Source organism: Neolamprologus multifasciatus, chromosome 22 (genome assembly GCF_963576455.1).
Source record: "Neolamprologus multifasciatus chromosome 22, fNeoMul1.2, whole genome shotgun sequence".
In the NCBI taxonomy this organism is placed as follows: Eukaryota; Metazoa; Chordata; class Actinopteri; order Cichliformes; family Cichlidae; genus Neolamprologus; species Neolamprologus multifasciatus.
In genome coordinates, this window is record NC_140459.1 from 19,767,176 (window position 1) to 19,794,284 (window position 27,109).

A 27,109-nucleotide genomic window follows, 5' to 3' on the forward strand; every position below is an offset into this window, starting at 1 on the left:
GAAAGACTGCGAGTAGGGGGTCTCATAATACAGTGGAGGCTTAACACATTAGAAGGCATCATTTTAGAAACTTTAAAAACAGACGTGCGCCGCTTCTGTTGTGGGCGGACAACACGTGCAATAACTCTGTGTCTTTGTCCAGATTTGTGATTATTAATGTGCGTCTGTTTTCTGTGAAAATACAGTCACTGCATTGTACTCCTCTAATTATAAAAACCTTCATCTGCAGTGGAGGCATCTCAGGAGACCTGTGTGTGTGTTTGTGTGTGTGCGTACATTACATGCAGAGGGATGAGCAGAGTGGGAGTAAGACAGAGGGACTTACATCTGTTTTGGGTCAGCAAAAATACTTTATAGCCCTACTTAAAGAGGCAGTGATGATGCTGCCAAAAAGCAATACACCCAAGTGGTTCACCCACACACACCCCCGCACACAAAAACACACAATCCACCCTCCCAGTGTGCTGACATATCAACTGATCAGCCCCGCACAGCATTAACTGCAAAGTATCCTATCCTGCACACACCCGGACACACACACACCTGTGCACTATCCTGGCCCTCATCTCCTCTCTTTGCAAAGCCGGAGATCATCAGATATCGCCCCAAAATCTACACGATAACAAGAATCAATTATCACAGCATTGTGTTGAATCAGCACACATTCCTTCGCTCGACACAGAGTGAATGCAAATGGAGATGCAGATCAGCGGTTTCAAAGTGCCAGCGGGTCTTCGGTGGTGGTGGAGCGCGTCGGACTGCGGGGCAAGGCTGCCGCTCGGTGGATTGAGCAGGAGCTGCGTGCACGCAGAGAAGTGGGGCGTGCTGGTTGAGGAGGTTGTGCAAGGTAAAATCTCAGAGGAGTTAACTGTACAGAGATGAGATGAGATGGGTCCCTTAAGTACAATCCCAGTGCTATTTTTCTAAACATGAAATGCTGATGTTTCTTTTGTGTGTGTGTGTGTGTGTGTGTGTAGTCGTAGGTTGTGGACAGAACACATGAAATCAAACTCTCAGCTCAGCTTGTTACAAAAGAAAAACTGGGGAGCGCTCATGAAGGGCCTGTTGTAAATATTTTATGGACCCTCTCTGTAAGACACAGACCAAGCTTGAGAGGTTATTTTAAAGGAGTCTTTTCAGTCTGTTCAAGCAGATTGTAATGCTCCCACATCTGGCTTTGACAGCTGACCTTTTAATAGGACAAAAACTGTATAGTGGAAAAAGGTCTCTGATCACTCTTTTGACCTGCACTCTAATCAAGTCATGCAGAGAAATCATTACCAGGCTGACCTTCAACTGTACACCCTGCTAAGATAATAGAATGAGCGTTTGCAGGCAGCCAGATACTTAAGTGTATTGCTGGATTAGTAATGAACCCGGGATTCTCCTCTGAGGTGGGAGATTTGCGGTGTGAATAACTCACACAGTGGCAGGAGGACTATCTTCTGCACTTGTACCTTTGCTTAATAGCTTCACTTTATTATCCTGTAGTGTCTGATTCTGGGGTCATTACTTCCCTAACTCTCATTTCTTAATAAATCATCTTTTAGAAGCAATGCAGCTTAAATTAAACATTAAGGAAAATAACAGTAAAATAAGAAAGTTAACTTGACCTAAAACGCAGCGCTATCCGACCTCATATGTTTAAGCCTGTTAGTGCTTGGGTGGGTTCCACCACAACTGTGACCATACCCGGTACAGACCATACAGTGAGGCCTGGTGTCTCCACTAGAGGTCAGCAAAAACTTGTGAGCTTGTGCTAGGTTCAAAGGTACAGACGTTTTATGAAGTCATTAAATAGAAAAAAAATAGTATTGTACTCATAATTACACATGTGTAAATACGTCTTCCAATAAATTAATGCATTCTTAGACTAAACTTAGAATTACATACATAATACGCCAAAGGCGATGGAGAAGAGAACTCCCTGCATCTTCAGACTCAAGATATGAAGGATCATACATGTTTTATCAGCAGAGATGGGGTCCTCTTCACCAAGGGAGCAAAAACGTCAAAACAAAAGAGAGCGCGACTGGCATCTGGATGAAATTGAATCTTCTTCCTCCTCATTGAGACCCCTTATTTCCTGAACTTAAGTCAGGGGTCTAACATACAGAAACTTGCATAAACATGTTTATTTCTTCCTGATATTGTCAGAATGACTTATTGTCCGGACATTAGACGGGACCATCTCATTTTTGGACAGCTGACAATGAACTGGCTAAACAAAAGTTTCTAAGCTAACATTATGCTAATGTAGCTAATGTTAAGCGTGAATGTTTTAAAAAAAATCACACTTTCTCTCCGTTAAACAGTTTGAATTCATTCATCACATCATACATCACAATATATGAGAGTTTATTCACTAAGTTCAGCAATTTCAGTTCCACTTCAAAGTATATTTCACTAACGCTAGCAAACAGCAGCTAACAGCACCTAACGGGGCTAACAGCAGCGCTTAGCCACAGAAAAGTTTAGGATATCCTCAACAACTCAGTATTGGTGTCACCGATCAGAAGTGAGCTTCAGTGACTCATAGACTCATATCAGACTGCTTTCAGTCTTTTACAGCCTCCTCCAAAGTAAATAAAGGTGGATGCTTCTCACCTGGCATATTGACAGCTAAGCTAAACAGTGGACTGACAGTCTGTACAGATAGCAAAACTCTCCAGGGCCACTTCTGTCACTTTGCTATCTGAGTACTTTTCAGACCCGTGACCGGCGTTTTTATGGTGACTCTGGGGTAAAAACATAAAATGCGCCAAAATATTTAATTGATATAAATCTGTTTTATTCCTGATTGATTGCTAAGTGTCGATATACTTATATGTTAAAATATACTGTGTGTGTGTGTGTGGCGGGGTGCTGGGTTGTTTTTCTTAACACAAACAGCAGTAGAAATATCTAAATTTAATGTTTTGATATCTCCTGGCTGACTAAAATATGTTTTTCCTACAGCTACTGTAGCTAGGATTATGCACTAGAATTGAAAATGGTAAGAAAAAAGACCTCAGTTGTCTGCAATCTGCAATTTACTGACATCTAGATATTTAACACACTGTAACTTTAAAGTTCTATCAACTCCAAATAAAACCATCATATCAGTTTTTTAATTCTTTCACTCATTCTGTGTTTACATGATCCATGTTCTGAAATATGGTCCGGATCAATGTATCTGACTGTATTCACTTTTAAGGATGAAGAATTAGCCACTCGGTGTTTTATGTGGCGCTAACTTTGAACCCTCAGCATTAACATTTTGGCCCATTTTGTTCATTTTTGGAGCCTTAAGTAAGCATATTTGGGCAAGTGGTTGCTAGTTATCAACTAATGCTGGCAAGCTTGATGAGCAAGTCCATCTATGTGGCTGCATGTGGAGTGTATGGATACATTGCACAGATGCAGACGCCTGCTAATTAGAGCTGCTATGTGAAAAAGTAGAATTTTACTCACCATCACTGCAGCACAGACCTCTTGGACCATCTGTACCTCATAGCAATGCAAATTATTTGTCAAATTATTCAGTTAAAAATGTTCCAAACAGCACAAATGAGCAGAGGTGAAACCTAGCTGACAGATCGAGCCTTGTTTGGAACTACTTTGAAGTTCCACTTTCACATCCTTTAGCTTTAATTTATTCCTGCAGTTCGGCTGCATTTAGGCACAACAGAAAGCTACTCAGCAAGGGTTCATTTGAATTTTTCTGTAGAGTTTTCATCATATCTAAATGTAAGGGCAGCTGCTGCACTTCTTCATGTGGATGGTTAAGGTCACTCTACTTTAAAGCTGAAATGCAGGTTGTAATAACAGCTGTCTGGCGGTTTGTGGAGGTCAGACTCTTTGGAGTAAAAGACTGCATTAAAAACAGGGGGGACATGTGAATATGGCCATGTAGTCAGTTACCTTCAACCATCCACCTCAGGTATTTCACCATAGCAAAATGCTTTTCTGTCCATGGTTTATGTGATTTTTTTGTATTAGTGCAGAAAAACATTGAAGGTTTCCTTGGTAAGAGAAATTCTTCTTATTGTATTTTCACACTCTCAAACCTTTTAAGTGTCCTTGTAGGAAAAACTCTCAGAAAATCCTAAATACTTCAAGAGCAAATTAAAAAGTGGAAACCGAGGACGTACAAAGGACACACTGTGGGCACCTTGGAGGCTTCTGAAAATTATTCATTCTGTGACCATTTCTGACAAATAAAAAAAGAAGGAAGAATAACTTCTCTTTCACCTTCTCCATCTGGAACCAGAAGGTGGTCTTCATCCTTGAGAAACATCAGAGAAGAGTAAAGCTGAGTCGCTGCAGCCTGCAGCTGTTAACTGCTGCTGCAGAAGAGGTCACATTGTGGGAAATTGTAATCTGAATCACCCAAAGAAACAAAAGTACTGCTACTGGAGATGATTGGGCTTGCATCCTGAACATTACAGGGGTGCTCACTTAAACAGCAGAAGCCTATCCCAGCCGGAAAAAGTGCAATACTAAATAGATTTCTAAATTTTAAGGGGAACATCACGCCCTCTCATTCTGTGTTTGTTTTGAAAATGATGTAGACAGAATAAAAGTGTTTAAACTGCTATTTTAACTGTAGTCTAAATCACAAATATGAGCTGGTTTTAATGCATATTTAGATGCATTTTAATACTTTGGTTAAAAACATCTTTTTCTTTTGTCTTTTTTTGTCGTCATTTAAACAGACTGTTCATCCATGTTTTTCCTCCTAATCCTGACATAAGCTGTTCTTCATGCATAAAAAAGGCAGTGTCATTACCTTCTATATCTGCCATATGTATTGGCTTTAGTTTGTATTATTTTTATTAAAAAAACAACAAAAACAACCACAACTTTATTCACAGCACGAGTCTCGTTATGTAAATGCATAATATCAAGAGTGATAACAGTAACCATCCAGTGGTACAAATGCTACTAAGGCTATGTACTGGTTTGCAAACTATCTACTAACTTTCTACTCATGCAGCACCTTAAATATCATGAAGCTTAACTGGTGTCATATAAATTTCCAGTTATATGCTGTCTTTATGAGCATGGACACCAACACACCAGTTCAGAGAACTATATAGCCTCTCTCACCCCGGTTTCATTTAAAATAATTTTTAAAAAGTAATATTTTGAATATTTCAAACAATTTCAAATAATTTGAAATATTTTTACACATCAAAGGAATTGTAATTTTTCTGGGGTTCATTCAAAAAACATGAGATTTCCCTCACAGGATCATTTTAATTCTCAAACAAATATTTCTGTATTATACCTTCTTAGAGCTTTTTCTCACATTTATAATGTGCATATTATGTAATAATGCAAACTGCACTATTATAGTGCACAATATCGGTCTTACTCTTTGAATAACCTCGTTTTATTTTTATTTTATTTTTGTTGTTTATGTAAAACATGTGGCAGTGTCTCACAGTATAAGGATCTATCTAACCACTCCCAAAGACCATTCGTTGCAATGTTTGCATTGTCCACAAGGGGGCAGCAGAGTCCCTCATATTTCATGAACAGCCACCACACAGAAAGTTTCTCCATCTTCAGAAAACAGTACTGCATGATTTGTTGTATCCTATTTATTAAGGATTAGAAACACTGAAAAAGACACCTATGAAAACATGAAAAAATACACATCGAATAGTAAAAGATTTGTATAAACCGCTGATAACACTAAGGCTATGAAACCTTTTATTGACAATATCGTCAGCTGTTGCTGATGTTGGCACCATGCTAAGATAGTGTTGTTCACATATAAGAGTTTATTCTGTGAGCAGAAACCTGAGCCTTGAGATGTTGGGCTTTTTTTTTACAGAGAGGTGTGAATATGCAGCTGCAGCAACCATGCAGTGATTTATTGGTGTTTTTTTGGTCCATCCATGTTTCAATTTCAGTGAATGTGGTCTGTGCAGGGTTGTCCCAGTTATTTAGTTTCCTAGAACAGGTTTAGGTGCCTTCCTTGTCCTAAGGGTATAAAAGTGGGGAAACAGGGTGCAAAAATGGACAGGTGGATGAAAAAACTATAAATAGCTAATTTTAAAAAAGAGTTAGAGACACGATGGACACAGATCACTGGACAGAGTAGATCATGACAGATGTTTGTGCGTTTAAAGGGCTGGACTGAGCAAAGGCCTGGTCAGGAGAGTGGTGGCAGGGATCGGGTACTGACCGGGCAGTACTTCCCCCTGGATGGTGATGGAGGAGGCTGGGTAAGATGTGGTGATGATGGGAATGGGCGGATGTGTCCTCCATAGTACTCTCGCCCAGTCTCTGAGGCCTCAGCTTCCAGTTCCTGAGACCGACCTCTGGGCCTGCGTAGCTGAGGGGGAGTGGGAGAGCAGGTGGGCATGCACCGGAAATGAGAGGGAGAGTGGTGGGAAGACATATGGCAGATAGGGGAAGAATAACACCCGGGAGCTGAGTGGCGACTTGGTGATGGATGGCGACCGGGTGAGCGGTGCCGGCCAGGTGAAGAGTGCCTCCCTCTCAGCGGTTCCTTGGTCTGTTTGGGGGATTTGGGTGACTTAGGCACCTTGGATGTCTTAGGTGTATTGGGTGATCTGGGAATGGGATGAGTGGTGGGGTAAGAACTGGATGAGTGAGAGGTGAGGCCTTGGCTGGGAGAGGCAGAGTCTCCATTGTTGGCAACCTTGTAGAGGAAGACATCATACTGAAGAGGCGGGTTGTTCTCTGGGTGAAGCTTGGCCTCTTTGGGGAGAAGCACTTCCAGGCCAATAGTCACTCCATCCTGATGTTGAAATATTGTAAGTGGAGAAGATTGCAACAATGCAGGAAGAGTCATGAAGGCAAAAACATGAAATCAAATTACATTGACAAGCACAGGGGTGACACTGGGCCCCTGGGATAGCTGAAAGCTACAGTATTGATTTTTAGCTTCTTGGTGTAATTAGCTTTTGGGGGAAAATGATGAGAAATACCAAATGACAAATACTGCACTGATTTACATGTCTGGCAACTACAGAGCAACATTCAATTAATATTCACTCTGCTGAAGAAGGGTGTAAGAGGCAGTAGCTCCAAAGAGTTACAGACTAGCTAGCTAAGCAGCAAGCTGAGAGACACTTTGAGCTTCATGGAGTTAAGGGAAACTGCACAGTTAGGTAATAATTTCCATTAGACACATAATAGAAATATAATGATTGTAGCCTGTTAAACTGTAATAAAATTTGAGACTAAGTGGCTATAAATGTTGAGAATTTAGTTTAAACTGTTTGAATATCAATATTCTTTTTCATAATGATGACATATATGACATATATACTCACTGGCCACTTTATACAGGTACACTGCAGCTCAGTGCATTTATGCAATGAAGACAAGGTCTGCTGAGTTTCAAACAGAGCATCAGAATGGGGATGAACAGAAGTTTAAGTGACTTTGAATGTGGCATTGTTTGTTGGTGGCAGATGAACTGGTCTGACTCTTTTACAAACTGATGATTTGCTGGGATTTTCACATACAACCATCCTTGTTGATGTTCTCGGATGTTGGAGGAGAATTGCGAGACCGCTTTGAACTTACATGAAGATAAAAGTAATTCAAATAACCACCAATTATCTCTGAATGCACAGCACTTTATGTTAAAGCTTGAAGCAGGTGGGTCAGCAGAAGACCACACTGGGTGCCACTCCTGTCACCTAAGAACAGATACTGAAGCTACAATTCCCAAGAGCGCACCATTATTGGACAACAGAAGATTAGAACAGTGTTGTCTGGTCTGATGAGTCTTTCTGCTGCGACATTCAGATTAGAGGGTCAAAATTTTGTGTGATCAACATGAAAGCATGACTCTATCCTGCCTTGGATCAATAGCTGAGGCTGGTGCTGGTGCTGTAACAGTGTGGGAGATTTACTTTTGGTTGCTGACCATGTCCATCCTCGTTATCCTGAAGTGTAACACACCATGTCACAAAGCTCAATCATCTCTAACTGGTTTCTTGAACATGACATGAGTTCTCAAATAGTTGCCACAGTCACCAGATCTGAATACAACAGAGCACCTTAGAGACGCTGTCATTTCAATATGGACCAAAATCTCAGCACCTCGTTGAATCTATACGACGAAGAATTAAAGCAGGGGCTCTAACCTGGCACTAGCAAGGTGTACCTAAAAAACTGTCAGGTGAGTGTATATGATACTTAAAAACACTGCTGTCAGAAGATGAATAAAAAATAACTATGGCGAATTACATTCTCATCAGTGTAAGTACAGAGTGAAGGTTTGAATTTGGGGGGTATTCAAACAGGAACATGTGTACTTCTTAATACATGGAAAGTACAGATATATCAAAAATTAAAAAAAAAACAAACAAAAGAAAACTCAGAAATCCTGTTACCCTCTGCCGGTCTGGTTAAAAAGCCTGCGTTAAATTTCTTCATATTGAACAAAACATGTTTCATTTGAACCTTTTATTGTGGTTTCTATTCATTTGAGGGAGCTGTCCATGGTTCTGAATGGGCAGTCACCATTGTGTGTGCGGACGGTGCAATCTGTGAGGAGCCTACTGTAGCACAAAAGCAGGGTCAGCCGAGCATTCAGTTATTATTAGCGGGAGAGCAGCTGGGCAGTAGTTAGCTTCATCATAGGCAGACATGCAGAGAAAGAAAGAAAGAAAAAGAATGAAAGAGCTGGACAGAGAGATACAGTCTGGAGGAAAGCTCACAACAACACACGGGGACAAGCTGGGTAAATTAAAAAGATTTATTCCAACAACCGTGAACTGCAATCCTCCATGTATACCAAAAAAAGTACAAAAGAATAGCAAGGTACATTAAAGCATTATAAATCACACTGAAAATCAAGACACAGCGTGTGTAATATATCTATTGTATATAGTATATCAACTCCGAGCAGTTACTTTGACCTCATGTAATCTAGACATATCCACTTATTAGCAAACATTAATATTTCGCAAATACAGATCCACTTAATTTCCACGTACTTCTTTTTATTTTATTTTTTGTTGCAAATATTATGTTTTCAGACACTTTTCATTGATAACAACAATGCATGCGGGCAGAGAGCGACAATAAGGCGGGGCAAGCAGAGGTAAGGGGAAGGAGGGGCTGGGGAAATGTGAGAAAAGACAGCAAAGGATTTCATTGGCCAAAGACCAAGGCAGGGCATCAGCAGAAAGGAAAGTCAGTCAATAGTTGGTCCAAGCCAGAGGTTTTAGTCCAGCATAAGGGGCAGATATGAAAGGAAGGAGGAGGCGGCACCACTATGTGATCAGTGTTGGCATGGTAGCCTTGTAAACAAGACTATTGTGCTTTTCAAGTTGTAGCTTTAATTCATGTTGTGCTTACTTTTTACATTAGGTCTCATCAGACTGCTAGGAATGCACAGTATGCACTTCGCATGGTGTAAACGATGTTAGCCTCGGCGCTTTGTCGTTTGTGTGTGTGTGTGTGAGTGTGTGTGCACACTTTAACAGAAGGTGAAGCTTTATACCAGGTTGTTCTGGAGCATGTTTACCTCGGCTTTTTCCTCCGTGTTGTTAGGAGTGAGGCCGTGGTCGTGGACGGCGGAGGCCGGGCGGTTGTTCTCGTGCTTCGGGGAGTGAGAGTTGAGGATGTTCATAGACCCCTCCTCCTTGGGCTGCGGGGACTTGGCTTGGTTCTCCTGCTTCTGCGGCTCATCCTGCAGAGAAAGTTGGTTACGCTTCACAGATGCTTCATATGCAGAGAAAACACGAAATTTTAATGACGAGGTACAAAACTATTCTGGGAAATACAACAACACTTCCATGGTGCCAGTCTTACAACTTACAACTCAAAGCTTTATCCATCTCACATCTGCACCTACAGGCACCTTAAAATCCCCAATTAACCTGACGCACATGTATTTGGACTGTGGGAGGACAATCCAGCATGCAAGGTGAGAACAAAGGCCTCGGGAAACTTCCAAACCAGACTTTTTTTTGCTGTAAGAGAAAACCTTTACACCAGTGTGCTGCTGATATGCAAGACATGCACAGAGAGACTTACCAGAATGTAGTAAATGTGTTTTTTCTAACTTAAATCATCAAGTAATTAGTGGAACCTTAAAAATCTACACATTCTTTTTATTTTGGGGGGAATTTGGTGAAACATTTGAACAATTTTGGAGGATTTGCTTTTAAAAAAGTTATGTCAAGTGGTTCCACACAACTCTTTCAGGTAGTTCCTAAGAAACTGTTTAAGTTTATCTGAGTCATTTGCTTGTTGAAAAATCACAAACACACTCAAGTACATTTTTTTAAAAACTATTTTGGTCAGTAAATCCAGCTAAACAGAATTCTTGTAAAATAATAATAGTGAGATTTCCTTTTTAAATTACTCTTTTTACTCTCTTAGCTGTGCAGATATGCATCTTTTACTGCTTGGGAATATAGATATGTGTACACCTTTGCCCCTGGCGAAAGTAAAGTTATGTTGAGGTCTAATAATCATCCTCAGGGGGGTCTATTTTGTGTAAAATTGCACCTTTAATCACAGAACTGAACTTTTACTGTACTGTTGTTTGCAAGAGTGTGCAATCACTTGCTCAGGCAGTCCTTTAACAGGGAAAAACTGCTTAGTGTGTGCTGGGAAAAAATCTAATATAGTGGCGCATCGCTGTGCATTACGATTTTGCAGAGACAACTTAATCTGAACTGGCAGAAATACACTGCCAGACTAGGAGAGACAGACATCGCAGAGTAACTGGCCTAACTGAACTTAAAGATGATATTTATAACTGGTTAAAACAAAAAACACACAAGAAACCCTTCCAGAAAACCTTTCCCCTGTTGCTTGCTCAAGATAATCATTCTTGAAAGTCACGGAAAAACCACCACCAGACCTTCACATCCAGGCCTTTATCTAATCAGCTAATCATACCGCAGCATAAAAAAAAAACCCCTGTTGGACCTATGACATTTAAAAGAAATTGCAATACAGGACATGTACCTGCAGGGGCTTTTTAACCCCCCGACCTGACATTTAGAGGATCCGGAAGATACCGATAAGTAGCAATAATCACTGCACTGAAATGCCAGCACCGCTCTCAGAGCAGCAGCTTATTAAAAAAAAAAAATCCTAATTTGATCACTTCAGGTAGTTCAGCTAAGTGTCGCTAATGGACTGAGAATCAGTGCATGAGTTGGATTTTAGTTTCTGCAGATCAAATGTGAAGTCAGTCCCAGAGACTTGTTTTTGTAAGAATGCAAATCTATTGTGTTTCATGTCCGTGTGTCAGGCTCGTAATTGTTCAAGCTATCCATTGATTGGCTTTTCACCAACATCTGAAGGTCAAAGTCACATCAGGCAGTAAGTAGGGCACAATCGATCAGTTTCACTGGCTACTGTTGTACACAATTCGCCGAACGCCCTTTCACATCAAAACAGGTTCCAAAAATTTAAAGTTGTGCTGTTGCTGTTGATCTCCTACACCCCCTACGCTGTTTAAGTTATTCTCCTATTATATCCGTCTTTATTCACAAGAATCCACACTGAATTTTAAGTATGAATTTACTCATGCATCAGTAACCTTCTCTATTGCCTTAGTAACCCAGCAGGCGATTGATGGATGTAAACAGGGGAACAAACACATATTCCTGCAAACACAACACCCCCACAACACACACGCACACACACACAGACAAAAGAATTGTGGACAGAAATTAATGCATCACTGCATGCTACAGAATGCACAACCTGTGGAAGAGTACTGGGGAGAAAAGAGGAAACCTGCTGCAGGGGGACCCAAAATGGCTGTTTGAGCTGCATGGAGAGCAAGCAGCTGAGACAAAATGGAGGCTCAATTTCCTCAGCGAGCTTCTCAGGAAGCTGCAGAGGCGCAGGTAGGAGAGGCAGCAAATGTATGAACTCACTGTTTCTCCACACAGCGATGAGTACATATCACCTCTGAACAACTGGCTGCAGGACGCCTGGCAGGGGGTGATTAATCATTACACCTACATGGAATTCAGCTGATACGAGATCAGGTGCGGGAAGAGGTCGTGGAAGTGACAGCTTGCAGCGTATAAAGTGCAAAAGATTTACAGTACTGTGCAAAAGTCTTGAGCCGCATCTCTTTTCTTGATATTTTGCTGAGATAATGAGAAATAGATGTGGCGATTTATTAAAATGTGCAAGTATTCATGCATATAAGGCAAAAAAAGGAGTTTGCCTTGTTTGCTTTCTTGTAATTTCTTTAAGTAATCTTCAGAAATAGTTCTCTAGGTTTCTTGAAGGACATTCAAAGCTTTTCTTTGGAAGACAGTTATTTAGGGAGGCCAATCCATGACTGATAGTTCTTCACTGTGTGTTTGTCTATTTCAGGCATTTACTGCATTGGAAGTGTTGTCATTGTCATGGTAAAAAAAAAATGAAGCTGTTGCTGATCTAATGCTTTCCAGATGGTTTTGCATGATGAATTCTGTGTTTGGAATTTCATCAGTTTTGACAACAATTCCAACACCACTGGCTGAAATTAATATGCAACCCCTGACGGAGCCTCCACCATGATTTACAGATGGCTGTAGACATTGTTGTACCTCTCTCCTGACCTACTCTGTACATACTGATGAAGGTTTGAACCCCCCCAAAAATGCAATTGATCCAACATGATGGGTTTTGTGACATGCTGCTAGTAACAAAGTGCTCATACAGATACAATTTAAAACTGGTTCTTTGCTAATTGTCTATGTGTTGAATCAGGTGTCTCTTTTTTACACTTGAATGCCTCTGAAAATGGTCAGATCCAAGGACTGGACTGAAAATGGGTGAAAACGCAGCCAAATGGAAAAACTCTGAATGACCCTCACAAAGCCTGAGGAACTATTGTTCAAGAAAACTTTGAAACACATGGGAATGTCTGGCTACTTGAAACAAAATATAAAGGAGTAATGGGTGGCTTGAGATTTTTGCACAATACTGTAAGTTTCTAGCAGTTGCACAGTCGGGGACTTTAAAGCAAAGCCAGGGAGGAAGACTAATGTAGGTAATGTGGGCATCTCCTTTGTGCTTACCTGGAGCTGATTATAAGAATTTCTGGGTTTATAGTCCCAGGTAAAGCTGGCTGTTGATGGCCTCTGAGGGGAATCAGGGGTCAGGGTGAAAAACATTAAACACAGACATACGCTACATTTTCATCTATGTCTTCATGTAACAGGACAACATTATGGTGCGTTTTGGTGTGCCTGCAAACTTCAGATGGCAGTTTAATAACAAGAACAGTGCAGCAGAAACATACAGTAGACTGAATCATCAAGCGAAGCTGGCAGGGAGACAACACAGGAGAGAACACAATGAGGTGGGAAGGGGGAAAAATATATAGAAAAATGAAATAAAAACTAAGAAAAATGGGGGGAAAGAGACGGGACCAAACATGAGGAGAGCTGGGCATACCTGACAGATAATGTTGTCATAGTACGCCAGGTTGTGAGTATGAGCTTGGGGAGCGGGCGGAGGGGTGTCACACAGTTTCCTTACGTTTGGCTGTGAGCCGTCAGCTGTTGTGGAAACTGAGAGGCCGTCCGTCTGTGGCTCGCTGCTCTGTGGGCGGTACTTACTGCAGGATGGCAGAGAGAGAGATTTGTGTGGTAAATATTTGGAGCAATATGGTTGTTTTTTGCATTCATATCTTTAAGAGCTGCATTTTTTTCTCCACTACATATACCAGCTCGCACAAAACACATGTCACTTCTGTGAAAACCAAATAATTTATAGACTTCCTTTCATATTTGCTCTGCTTTGACTGCCATGTGCTTGTAATAAGGTTGTCACCTCGCTTTGCACCGACCAAACTGTGAGTCACAGCTCTCTTTTCAAAAATATTTTCTCACTTCCCGGTCATACGCACACACCTGCGTTTGCGAAGGCGCTTGTTCTCGTTCTTGAGGTGGTGCAGCCTCTTGGCAAAGAATACGATGATCATAAAAAGCAGCAGGAGGACCACGGAGGACACGCCCACCACCACGCACAGCACCTGGAACTCGGTGACGGCCCAGTCGCAACGCGCACCTTTGTTCCACACGTAGTCCTGCACATTGCACCTGGATTAAGAAGGAATATAAAGAGACCATATTCATTTATTATTATTAACTTTCTGTCCTTCTTTCTATCCTCAAAATAAAAAAGCCAAATGCCCAAGAAGGTGTGTGCCTGTGTGCCAGAATTATGCCTACAATGTGTAAGTGTAAACTTGTACTCAGAGCTGTTGACATGCTGTCCTGAGGTCTTTCCAGCAAAGCAGGGATTTGGCCTGCAGCCTAGCCCCTTAATGAGATCAAAGGATCAGAACACGTGTGTGTGTGTGTGTGTGTGTGTGTGTGTGTGTGTGTGTGTGTGTTTTCCATATTCCTGATCTTTTTCTGTCAAACTACTTACAACTTTTTCACTGCTGTTTGAGCATATGTAAGTGTGTGTGTCCATATGCATGTCTGTGTGTGTGTGTGTGCATATTACTCAGCAGGTATGATAAGATAAGCAACAGTTTGCCTCCAGGCTTACAGAGAGGCTGCAGGAGAGGGCAGATGGTGCCATCAAGGCGTGAATGAATGCGTGTGCATTTGCATGAGCAGTGTGCGAGCGCGCGAGTTTGTGTGACCTCGGTGTATTGTCATCTTTCTCGTACTTTCTATTTGTGCATGCTGTGTGTCTCTGTCAGCTGCCAGCAGCCTAATAACACACACACCCTCTTTTACGCCCTGCCTCCAAAACCCAAAACTGAGATTATCTCTTGGGGACCCTGCTGTGATCTTGACAAACCCTTGTGACACATCAGGCCAGCCTTCTGTTTCCGTGTTTGTGCGTGCGTGTGTGTGTCTGTGTTTCCAGTGTTCATGCTACATATTTTCAATTGTGTGGGAGAACAAGCATATTGGAAATTATCCCAAGAAGACAAATTAAAAAGGGGAATATTTTAGCACCCAACGACCCTCTCAGGCACCCCTGCTGCCATGCACATAATGTGCACGCACAAATGCCAGTTGCTCACCAGAAAGTCACATCCTGCCTTTAAATTAAAAACTGTATGATCCTGTGTTTGCATAGCTCTCACCTGCAGAAGGCTCCCATTCCTGGCACTACGGTGCACACCCCTTGATTGAAGCAGAAATTGGGTTTGACGTCACACTGAGATACACACACCCCGGGCCCAGACTGCACAAAGCCCAGCCTGCAGCCACCCTCCCCCATGGCACCTCCTAAGCCTAGCCCCTCATCCTGGTCTTGCCCTGACATGGGAGGAGCTGGTAACGGTGGCCTGCTGTCCACGTTAGGCTTGACCTTGTCGGGAACAGCAGGAGAACCAGCCAGGAGCGGATTCTCATCCTCCATTTCTGCTGGAGGTGACGGGGAGGGTTCGGGTTCTGGGGTTGTATCGACTGCCGAGGGGTCGTCATCATCGGGGGATAGATAGTCGTAAAAATCAGAAAGGGTCCATGATGTAGGATCGCCTGCCTTCTGCTTTTGGGGCTTGGGGGCTTTTGCCCATCCCAAAGCAGCATCGGAGGGCACCACGTCGGGGGCAGGACTGTGAAACTCCACGGTGATGACGTCATCAGATAAGGGGTTCCCGGGCTGATCTGGACCCGCACCTCCTGCAGTTAGCTCCTCCGCCACAGGTGGGTCCTCCTCTACAAAATCCAAGTGGACGCGCTTATGTGAGTGGTGGTGTTTGGTGGAGCTGAGTGGGAGTTTGGCACCAAACACAAGGCCTGCTCCAATCAGATGGTCTCTCTCTGCTGAGTCATCACTTAGCACCATCCTGGTGTTCAAGGCCTCCTTGTTGACAGATGAATGGTTGCGATGATGGTGGTGTTTGCCAATCGAATGCCTCCCTGTCAATCACACACAACAAGGGTTAAGAGCTCAACTTCTGACTTTTAACTCTGGAAACTGTGAAGCATGCAGTTCATGCTTTCCATTAAAATCTGTAGCCTCTAGACCCAAGCCATGGCAGCAGACAAAGAAGACAAGCCAAAGCAATTCAGAAAACTGAATTGCTTTGGCTTTTATTTGCTGTGGTCTTACTCTTCACAAAAAGTACACACAAAGGTTTTTATAGATAGATTTAACCAGTCCGAAGGTGCTGAGTCTATTTTTGTATGATAAAGACTGAGGCCCAAGGATAAAGTGTGAATGGCTTTGGTAGATCCACTGCAGTCTCCACCACAGCCTTGTGCAGAGGTGCTTTAGAGTTGTATTAGCCTGGTTTTCTAAGAGAATTCACCATCTCCCTGACTATTAACTCCTCTGAGCTTTAAAACATTATTCAATTATAAACCAAAAAATACAAAATCTATTCAGTGTGAGTGAAAGTGTTACTAAAAACGTGGCTCCACTTTCCCTTTGAAAAGCCAACTGATTACTTGTCAAAGAAATGTCAACAAGAGCTGAAGACTGCATGATGTAGGATTAGTGCCTGAGTCATGTGCTCTAGTGGCCGAGACCGGGTGAGGATTAGATTAGGGGTTAGAGTTGTAGGTTAGAAGCCGCCTGGCTGGAAACTTCTCTTGCTTTTAGCAATCTATAGAGAAAGACGCACACTCATAGGCAGAAAGGCGAAGATATCACCAGAAAAGTCTTAAAACCTTCCACCAGGCAGCAGACTGCTAATTGGCCCATCACTGCATGCTCATTCTCGGCAGCCACACATAATTAAAACCCACAGAACTCTCTTTTAAATTCAAGCGGAGACACGTATTTCCAAAAGAATTTGGTAACACTGCAAAAAAAATGCACTTGATATCTTGACAAATTTCCACTTGGTGAAATGGTGCAGCTATAAAACGCAGAGTCTCTGTGATTTATGCCAGCGTGAGCATCATATCGCCTCAGTAAATCTTGCAAATAGTTTAAGCAACATAAGGAAATAACAGGATACAATCAAAGGCAGTTTCAGCCACCTATTTTTGGGCATCTAGGAATAATAAGTGGGTAAAAAGGAAGGTAGGTGTAGTAATAGCTCAGAGGTTAGGAAAGCAGTCATTTAGTTTGAAGATTAGAGGCCAGCTGCTGTGATCTCCTCCTGCCTGTGAGATTCTGTTTGGGGTTGGGGGGGGGGGGGGGGGGGGGGGGGGGTTTGTACATGATGTCTGACTAGACTAAGGTTATTACACAAAAACTTAATTTAGACATTACAAGATTCATTTGTTTTATTCCATAAAAGTTGGAGTGATTTTTAGAGTGCAGTATGACTCTGTGTGTGACTCCTGTGGAGTCCGCTTCAGAGTTGTCTTTCTAAAACACAGTGAAACTATAGGGTGGGCACAGGATGTGTGGGAGGTGGGTTGCAGGCTACCCAGCACTTCTTCTTCTTTCTAAGTGATTCCCTGGCTCCTGCTAAGAAATTAGAAACAGCACGGTGCTATTTTTCCATTGGCTGAAAAAATGTCCCTTTTTGATTGGGTGAGGAGCACACATGCCTGAGTGAGCTCAGCTACTCCCTGTCTGGCATATGATGCTGTGTTCATACATTTAGATTTTCTTTCTTGCCACGACTCGAATGATACCCCTCCCACACTGAAGACACTTGGGCCAAATTTTAAGGATATTTGTTTAAACTGAAACATTTTTAAATCATTATTTATACTAAATTGTACTCAGAGAAATCAAGCCTGACATCCAAAGGCAAAAATTCCCCAAATGTGAAATTCACAAATTAGCACATAACAAGGAGGCGCTGCTGATTGCTGCAGGAAACACACCTAACCAAGAACTGTTTGAGCACTTTAAAAAAAACACAACATATCGTTTTTACACATGTGTCTTACTGCAATTAAACGAGATACCGTACTTTGTTCATTTATGAACTCTGGAGGTAATGGAAAGTGTATTTTTTCTGCAGCTGGACAACAAGAGGTGAGCTGATGTTTATCATTTTTGTTCTGAGTTAAACTAAAAGCTTTATCTTTTAAGTTTTAAACAGACATAAAAGAGCACTAAACGAATCCTGAATTAAAGCATATCAGAGGATTGTGCAACAACATTAATGATGTAGAAGTATAACTTTTACGGAATTAAAAAAAAAAAACACTTTTCTGGATGCAAAGCAAAAAAACTTTTTAAGTGGTTTTCCTGAGATTTGACTGGTGATCCTTTATATAAAGTTTTTATGTGTTGGACACTACTAAAGTTAATGTAGATGGTGGTTCAAAGTATTTCTTTCTTTAAAGAAAGAAAGAAAGAAAGAACTGGCTGCAGTGTTCCCACAGTTCACTACATTTCAAGAAGCCACTTCTTCACACTTTTCCACTGGCTCGTACATCTGCAAATGGCCAAACTTGGCTGGGCTGGACAGCTTCTCTCCCACCAGCCCCCTGAGATCAACGTGTCCAATGAGATCCCTGCTTTCAGTGTCTGGCACTTCATTCAGGACTAATACAAAAACCATCTGAACGTGCCTCGAGTCACGGAGACTAGCGGTGGCTGAGGAACCATGAGATTCACCTCACACACACATACACACACACACACACACACACACACACACAGTGCAGTTGCCATGGTGAGATGTAAAGAGGTGCCAGGTTGAAAGGAGGAATGGAGCGAGGGAGTTGCAGTGGAAACAGAGAATCTAGTGTTGGTGCTCTCTCTTGTTTTTCGATCAATCAGCCAGCCAGTCACTCTGCGTTTTATGCCAGCTCCATCTCTGGGAAAACTCAGGTGGCAAGGATTGCAATGCCTCACACTTTGGAGGAGAGACAGGCTCCACCGGCTAAATCTGATTACAATGAATTCTGCTTTCATTTAAAGGTTCAGTCTGCCGATTTGTTCTCTGTTGAGATGCGGATGCTGCGTATCCTGTTAGCAGCTGGCAGTCTTTGTGGAGATTACAAGAGCAAAAGGGCACAGGAAGAGATTACAAGGGCAAGATGATCAAATTGAATGCACGAGCCCCAGCTTGCTTAGCAGTCTTAGAAACAGTGCGATTTGTGCCTTTAGCTGCCGCTCGGCTCTTAACCTCTGGCATCACACAGTGCATGTCACCATGGTAACAAGTTTTACCTGAGGTCACTGTGATTGGTTGGAGTGCAGACTCCCAGCGGCCTTACCATCAGGGCACAGTGGGAAGGAACCCTGCATACAAGTACATTGTAACCACCTTTGACCACCAATATAAACCTAAAAGATGCTGACTACAGCTATTATTTTCACAATCAGCAGTCAGGTAAAGGTGCCTACTGAGCAAAACTGCAACATCCAAATTTAAGAATGTATTAATACTTGAGCCTTATGTATTTATTTTACAATCAAACATTTATTCATTCATGATGAAAACCTGCAGCCTCCGCCCATTGATCCGTGGGCAGTCAAGATTTTTTTCCTCCTCCCCATCTCTAAAAAAAAAATCAAGGAGATGCTGATGATCTGATGTATTCTGACATATCATGAGCTTTCTGGGGCTACGGGGCAGATGGACCTCACATCATGCATTGGATACACAGAAGCACACACATACTCACATGGAGGAACGATGGGGTTCTGGATTCAGTCCACATTGTTTTACAGGCATGGCCAACAAGAGAAATCTATTCCCGCAGGAGTGTTTGTGTGTGTGAGGATTGACTAGCTTTGAGCTCAAAATGATTAGCCAATTAATCAATCAGCTGACTGCAAGAATAATCTCCAGTTTATATTTGATAATTTATTAAAATCAAGTAAAAGTGACAGATTTTTTTGGGGTGTGACTTTGTATCTTATGATGGTAACTCACCACCACCACATCCCCGTTAGACAAAAATACCTTGACTAAAGGCAGCACTGAACTTGTGAACATTTTATAGACTAAATAAATAAAAACCAACGAAGTCAAATTACCCAGTAATGAAAAACACGTATATTATAAAAACATTAGTCTGCTGAAGCAAACCTCTCTGCGTGAGTAAAAGAACGTATTAAATTTGAGCTGAAAATGAAGTTATGACAGCAGGTGCTGCATGTTAAGGGACTCTGCAGGAATACTAAAGCAGTAGTGAATCACTTTCATTGTTTCTTCGTTTTATGTGATGAGCAGGTTACTGTTTAGTGAAAAGCAAAATATCTAAAAGATTTCCATCTCTCCAGGCAGCCAGTGAAATAAGAATCCCCTGTAGGCCCCTGGTACTGTTAATTAAACAAATATCCCCTGGCAAGTGGTCTGCGGGCTTTAAACATGGGAGACAGGATGCCAGGCATATATTTACCGGTCAATATGACATAGAGTTAACGCCTCGCTACCCACTGAGGGCGCGAGACAAGGCTGCATGGGGGGGGAAATACAGCTGATGCGCGTGCTCGTGTGAACCCCAACGACCCTCTGCGTGCACAACCCACCCTGTTGCTGGGCAGCGACAGCAGTAGCGCTCATTTTTTATATTTCCAGGATTTTTCACATTTCCACCACTCGGGGGGAGCACGCGGGCGCGTGTCTATGCCACACAGATACACAGACAGACACACAGAGCAGGAACCGTCTGTGTCAGATTTGTGTTCCCACAATCCCAGGGGGTGGACAGTAAACGAGAAGGAGGAGAGGGGAGCGGGGTTGGCCTGTCCAGTCGTCTCGCCCCCCACCCCTCCTTCTCCTCAATGTCTGGAGGAATTCAGTCCTTTCAGCACCATGAATGGGCCTCCTGTAGCCCGGCCACGGTGCACCTAATCCCGCCTTTGTCTGGGGAACGCACCGGCACGGCGGGTCGCAGCTGCAGTGCTGAACTGTGAAATGTGTCTGTCGCTGTGATCGTCCACAGACATCTCATTATTTTTCATTTAAAAAAATGTACAGCCGGGTAGTAGATCTTACATCTTTGAATTAACATAATTACAGGCAGGGGGAGGTTCTCCCCCCGCCTTTCACACGCTTAATGAACCTGATACTGGCTGAACCCTGCCCACAGCCACTGGTTCAAGTGTCACTAGTGATCATTACATATAGCAGCCAATAGGATGAGAGGCAGAAAATATAAGGTTTATCTGCAGAATGTAGTGATTGGTTGGACTGAGAATCCAATTTTGTTCATGCAGATGGGCATTTCTAATGGCGAATGGCCAAACTAATCAATGCATTAAAAATGTGTCCTCACAAAACAGAATTACCAAGCAAAGGCTTAATAATCATAATGGATAATGCCAACAGTGCCCACATTTTAAATGGCATCTATATTTCCATGGCGTATGCACGGACAATTGGATTTGTCATTCTTTCTAATCTATGCCAAAGCAAGTGTGATTTGGATTCACGCACGTGCGCGTGCTTCCTTACTGAAATAATTACAGGCAACACGCACGCACAGGGTTGGACACGGTAGATCCGCGGACTTACCGTGAGCAGACACAGGGAGGATGACCATTGAGATGGTCAGGAGCACCTGCCAGGTCCCCAAACGGCTGTCAGCGCGCGCCATAACGTGGGCTTATTCCCTTGGATACAGTGATGCAAACTCTGGTCCTCGTTTCGCCGGTCAGACCGTGGACTGTACAATAATCCTCACAGCAGAACCTCCAAACTTCAGAGCTTGTCCGTTTTCGCCATGTCGCCTTTATCCTTCCAAACGCCTGATCTCTCTCTCAGCTGCAGTGTGTGCGCGCGCGTGCGTGTGTGTGTCAACTGTTTAACGGCTAGGGTTCGGTTCCATTGTCCCGGGCGGGTGCCCTCTTCTCCACAGCTTTTGCGCGCGTGTCACTCCGTCGACAGCTGAAGCGTCACCGCGAGGAGTTGTAGTAGTAAAATGCGCGCGACCAGCGAAGGGTCTGCAGACTAGATTCTAATGAGACTGGGTCGTCGAACTGATACGCCTTTTCCCAGCTTTTGGTTACACCGGCGAAGAACGCGCGCGCACCGTGCGCCTCGGTGTCAGAGTGCCAGGCCGCACGCGCACAGACAATCACTCGTAAAAATGCTCCCGGTGTCCAGTCTCAGCTTGCTGTCGCTTGTGCAGAATGGGGGTGAGTGGGGGATTTAAACAGCGTCTGCTGTCACTGGAAGTCAATATGCTCCAGTTTACGCCACAGCTAATGTGTGTGAGAGCTTAGGTCCAAGAGGCTCTCTCTCTCTCTCTCTCTCTCCCTCTCTCCCCCCCCCCCCCCCTCTCTCTCTCTCTCCCTCTCTCTCTCTCTCTCTCTCCGTGTGGTTTTTATATGTCACCGGGTTATTTGGGCACATAATGCCTTTGGCCAACAGACAGAGGAGAGAGGTTTGTTCTTCTTTAAGAGTGTGCGTTTAGATAATCCTCTTAGTCTTATATTGAGATATAGACTCCAGACAATAGCAGCTGCTGGTGAACAGCCCCCCCAACACACACACACACACACACACACACTCTCTCTCTCTCTCTCTCTCTCTCTCTCTCTCTCTCTCTCTCTCTCTCTCTCTCTCTCTCTGACCAAACCAACATACCCCCTTTGGATCTCCTAAAGTATGATTTTCATAATCCCTCCCCAATTGTATCGCTTTCCCCCTCTATCTTCCTAAATCAGTTGCTTCGTAAAACAGTGTAATCACTGCTCTGTCACACGAATCCCTTCTCCCATCTCTGTGTCTGCACTACAGTCCCCAACAGCTCACGAAATGGCCTGTGGAGGGCAGAGTATCTGCTCTACTCCTAAATGGGATTATGTCAAATACATTATGAAATAATTAGGACCAAATGTTCTGTTCCTAGTGAACAAATTACACTTTTCCACATTACTCATTAAATCAGGAGTGAATCGATCCCAGCCAACACTGTGCGCTCCCTCCTGCTGTTCACTATCAATTACCCTAAAAAACACTAAAATCTAAAGAGTCCAAACACAATCAGTCTACACTCCTGACAACAGAACAGTGGGGGATTTTTTGTTTATTTATTTTCATTTATTTATTTATTTTTTATATGAGATGGTGCTAGCAGGGTGGAGGGACAGCCACACAAGAGGATGACAGAGAAAGAGAGAGACATGAGGATTCAGGGGCTGGACAGAGATGTGTGTGCATAGAAAAGGGGTGAACCTTTGGTGGTGGAAATCGAGAAACAGAAAAATGTTCACAGATGCACTGCCAAACAGAGCAGAACAAAATTGCTTCCGCACCCAACTACTGCCCCTACAAACACACACACACACACACACACACAGATAGATAGATAGATAGATAGATAGATAGATAGATAGATAGATAGATAGATAGATAGATAGATAGATAGATAGATAGATAGATAGATAGATAGATAGATAGATAGATAGATAGATAGATAGATAGATAGATAGATATATCAAAATAAATGTACACAAGCACATGCATGTCATCTTTCAGTTGGTGATTGAATTCATTCGACTGTTTGGATATTTGCAGGGAGAGCTGTTTGGGGACCAAAAGGAAAGGAGTGTATTACTGTGCAGGGTGAACAGATGGATCTTACTGAGAAACAGAATGGAAGAATAACACACCTTAGTCGACGCCAAGCTCTGTGCGTGCATGTTGCGTTCGCTCCACGTTGCTTTATCCATCCTGTTCCTGGGCTGAACAGTGAGGGGTGAACAGGATGTCCAAAACACCCTCCAAGTGCATATTCTGCATGTCACTGTACATGCTGCAACAACCAGTCTACACAGGGCGAAGACGAGACTGCTTTTTGAATTGCATCCACACCCATAAAGCCTTGGGCTTGGTAAGTAACAGTGTGTGGTCCTTTCAGTGAAGCAGTGTTTTTGTCCTATTGTAGCCTAGAAACTCATCTATTCAGAAAAACTGGAGCCTTCATTATATTACCAACATCTTTGTCATCCATGTTATGATCTGGCTCAAAGAAGTTTCACAAAGAAGAGGTTTTATTTTAAATTACATATTAAATTTGCTAAAACTGTTGGTACTGACAAGAGCATAATGAAAGAATCTGGTGTGCCTCTCCAAAGTCAGCCTCAGGCATGCATTTATCTACACCACGCCAGGTGTGGTCAGTTTAGCCCAGGCAACACCTGCAGACTCTTGCGCTGCCACTGCAAAGAGAATAGGGGTTTCAGAGGGGTGTAACATCCATGATCTATTAAATTGTATCATGAAAAGAAGAAAGCTCTAACTTTTCCCCTCATTTTCAATGTTTATTGACCTTGACACGGATAGCCAGCTAAGTCATTCAATGCGAAATCAGTAAAATCTGACAGTTCCCACCTGAACTTTGCACATGTTGTGCATTTGTATAAAGCTCACTTGTTTTATTGTACAAAAATCAGCTGACTCTGCAGGGGCTAGGAAGGAGGGACTCACTTGTTTTGCTTGGAACATCCCAGCTCTGTAACTTGAATCCACTAATAACAATGCAGAGATACAGAAACGTGTCTCATTAATACCACCGAATGGGCAGTGAAGGCTGCCCAGCGACACCCTTTAATTGGGTGGCTTTCTTGCTGAGCTGGAGTCCTGGACTTTACATTTTGGCTTGCTTTTCATTTTTTATTTCTCCTACCTTGAGAAACAGGTTATGCCAAATCAAATCACGTCACATACCCAGGAACTCATTAGCGCCCCTCCTTTTGCTCCAACAAATTGTTCTTCTGATGCATCGTGCTGAGCGTAAGGGGAATAGGAACATGAGGTGAACAAGGTACACATTTTACAGCTCAGTATGCAAAGCTTATAATTTGTAGCCCAGCATAACCGTCACAGTGTGATGAATATTGTTTGAAGGGATAAGAGATAATAAAGGGTAACAACAGGCGTAGTAAATAAAAAAGCTTTCACTGACCTGGTTTCTGTGCATAATGATTGGCTTTAAACAACTTCTTAAACAATGTTGTCAAGAATTTATTAGAGATGAGTTTGAATAATATTGGAAAATGATTTCTATCATGGCATAAACAGTGTATAACCTCTATAACCTTATAGATTTATCAAGATCTATAAAAATATACATACAAACCACTTCTGATGCTCATACTTAGCAACACAGGCCTCTTTCCCGCTGATGCAGTGCAGGTGACAGTTCTGCCCTGTTGTCCTTTTAGAAGCGGCCCTGATTTCAGGAGGCTAAACATCACACAGCTTTATGTCGGGGAAGCTGGAGTAATGTCAGTAATAAAATAATTCATGCAGACAGATTCTGAGAGCATCTGTGAGTCATTGGTGAAATTCTTGCAGTACTGTACCTCCGCCCTTCAAGATTTCCAGCCTTTGGCCCAGCACTTTGAATACACAGCATTTTTTTAATTAACTCTTTTTATGCTTTCAAATGCCAGGAATTTATACAGGAAAGGAGAAAATGTTAACTCAAACATCACATGAATTTGAACCATATTCCTAGAAGGAGAAAAAACAGAGATTTGCAGGATGCCTGGGGCTGTGTCACCATGTATGTGGTCTACCATATATTTTTAAACATTGTGTATGTTGGTTGGATTATTAACAGATGACTTTTTTAGGAAGCTTTCATGCTGTGTCGAAAATTCATAAAAGACCCAATAGGTGCATGCATGACACACAGCTGCCTTGCCATTTTGAACTGGATGGATGATTGGACATAATTGTAGTCAACATCTTTTTGTTTATGAAACTATTTGATACAGTTACAGAATAAATATATATTCTTAGTGCTTATTTTCTGATTATATTGTTTTATGTATTTTAATAATAAGGGATATTAATAAAATACAGGAAACCAGTACAGGGAGAAGTTGTTTTTATCAAAACTATGTGTGACGTGTAAAGGACCAAAATAACACCTATATGATACACATTTTTGGTTTCTAATGCTAGAGATTTGCAATTGGCTTTGGGCTGTGCATGTCTATCTCTTCTGGAAGATGATTTAATAAAATAATTATAAATATTTTGACTAACTGAGTCGTGTTCTCTCTATTTAGTAAAATAATTCCAAGAACAAAATTTAATAATACATAAAGTATTTGTTCGCTTTAGTGTAAATGTTTATGATTTTGAAAGTATGTGGTTCTATGCATTATATGGGTTACATATGAAACTGATGTACAAGGTCATCCTGAGGCTTTTAATTTGGAAGATTTGGTTATACAACATTGCAGTATTGTTGCTCTTCACTTTAGTCATCTTGATTTTAGTAGCTTGCTATTTGTGTTGATGTGGCCTGTTTGGGGTCATTGGTGGAGTTCACTTGTTCCCTATTATTGGAATTTTTGTCCTGTATATTTTATATTTTATATATTTTATATTTTATATTTAAAAAAAGGCATGAGAAAGATTTGAAAGCTTTTTGTTAACATGATCTTTTTGAAACTTTGCTCCTGGTTTCTAGTTTAAAGGGATAACACAGGTGCAACCTAAAATGAAATTAGGACACCTGATATGTCACATGTTTACAGACTAATGAGCAGTAAGCAAACTACAACTGTCACTAGTTCATGACCAAAGCTATCTACCAAGCAGCTGAAACATTTCTCAGAATAATGCAGTCAATTCAGCTGAGAGTTCAGTCACTTACTGACATGAAGCTATTGTTACTGACATGAAGCTATTCTGTGCGTGGATAATAGCCTGCTGCCACAGTCTTAAATCTTTAAATGTTGTTTTTACTGCCTTGTGGTAATGCAAGTCTGAATTTATTATTATCTTTTGGTTGTTTTTATGTTGTCATTTTTGGACAGTTATAGCTCTTACTTTGGAGGCATGACTGTGGAAGTAGCATGTGAGACAGTTTGAACGTTTGAAGCTGTGGCCGTAACAGCAATAACCTTACTGGTCTTCCTTGGTTACTGCGTGGTGACCGAAGGCATGAAGGGTGAGTCTACATCTGTACACATTTTTAACCATTTAGTTTAGTTTTTGTTTTTTCTCATTGACCCTCGTATGGGGTCAAAGGGCAGCCTCTGCCAATACCTTGCTGATCAGTTGTTATTTTCTTATTTTATAGAGTGATGACCTGATGCAGGTGTTAAACTGTAGTTTTCTTTCGCGTCTGCCTGAAAGGCCCTGTGATTTGCTTGTTATAAAATCTCCCCATGTAATCATTTTATCATATTAGACATTTGAGTGAACATTTATTTAATTCACATAATGCCTCACTGGTGACTTTAGTATATAGACCTCGTCAACTAATCGCCCAATGGCAGCAGCTCAGTGCATTTAGGCATGCAGACATGGTCAAGATGATCTCCTGAAGTTCAAACTGAGCATCAGAATGAGGAA

The 27,109-nt window shown here is 42.1% G+C and overlaps 1 protein-coding gene across 3 annotated transcripts; it reads right to left on the reverse strand.

Moving 5' to 3' along the window:
• Positions 1-326: 326 nt before the first annotated feature.
• Positions 327-22,049, reverse strand: cspg5b (chondroitin sulfate proteoglycan 5b). Of its 3 annotated transcripts, XM_085148160.1 has the most exons (7): positions 21,302-22,049; positions 15,056-15,836; positions 13,860-14,048; positions 13,402-13,564; positions 13,023-13,085; positions 9,506-9,670; positions 327-6,757 (listed from the first exon to the last, which is right to left on the reverse strand). In XM_085148160.1, the coding sequence occupies exons 1-7, from the start codon at positions 21,381-21,383 to the stop codon at positions 6,146-6,148; spliced, it is 2,055 nt and encodes a 684-aa protein (XP_085004286.1). In that variant the 5' UTR covers positions 21,384-22,049; the 3' UTR covers positions 327-6,145. The 3 variants fall into 3 exon arrangements, with proteins under 3 accessions (XP_085004286.1, XP_085004287.1, XP_085004285.1); XM_085148161.1 differs by lacking the exon at positions 13,023-13,085 and having other exon boundaries at positions 21,302-22,048; XM_085148159.1 differs by lacking the exons at positions 327-6,757; positions 13,023-13,085 and having other exon boundaries at positions 8,718-9,670; positions 21,302-22,043.
• Positions 22,050-27,109: the final 5,060 nt, after the last annotated feature.

Excerpts from the sequence above, each read along its gene's own strand:
- cspg5b (XM_085148160.1), bottom strand. The coding sequence starts at position 21,383 with ATGGCGCGCGCTGACAGCCGTTTGGGGACCTGGCAGGTGCTCCTGACC. Across the intron at positions 15,837-21,301 it reads CCTCCCTGTGTCTGCTCACG|GGAGGCATTCGATTGGCAAA; the intron begins GTAAGTCCGCGG and ends TGTGATTGACAG. Across the intron at positions 14,049-15,055 it reads GGAATGGGAGCCTTCTGCAG|GTGCAATGTGCAGGACTACG; the intron begins GTGAGAGCTATG and ends TTCTTAATCCAG.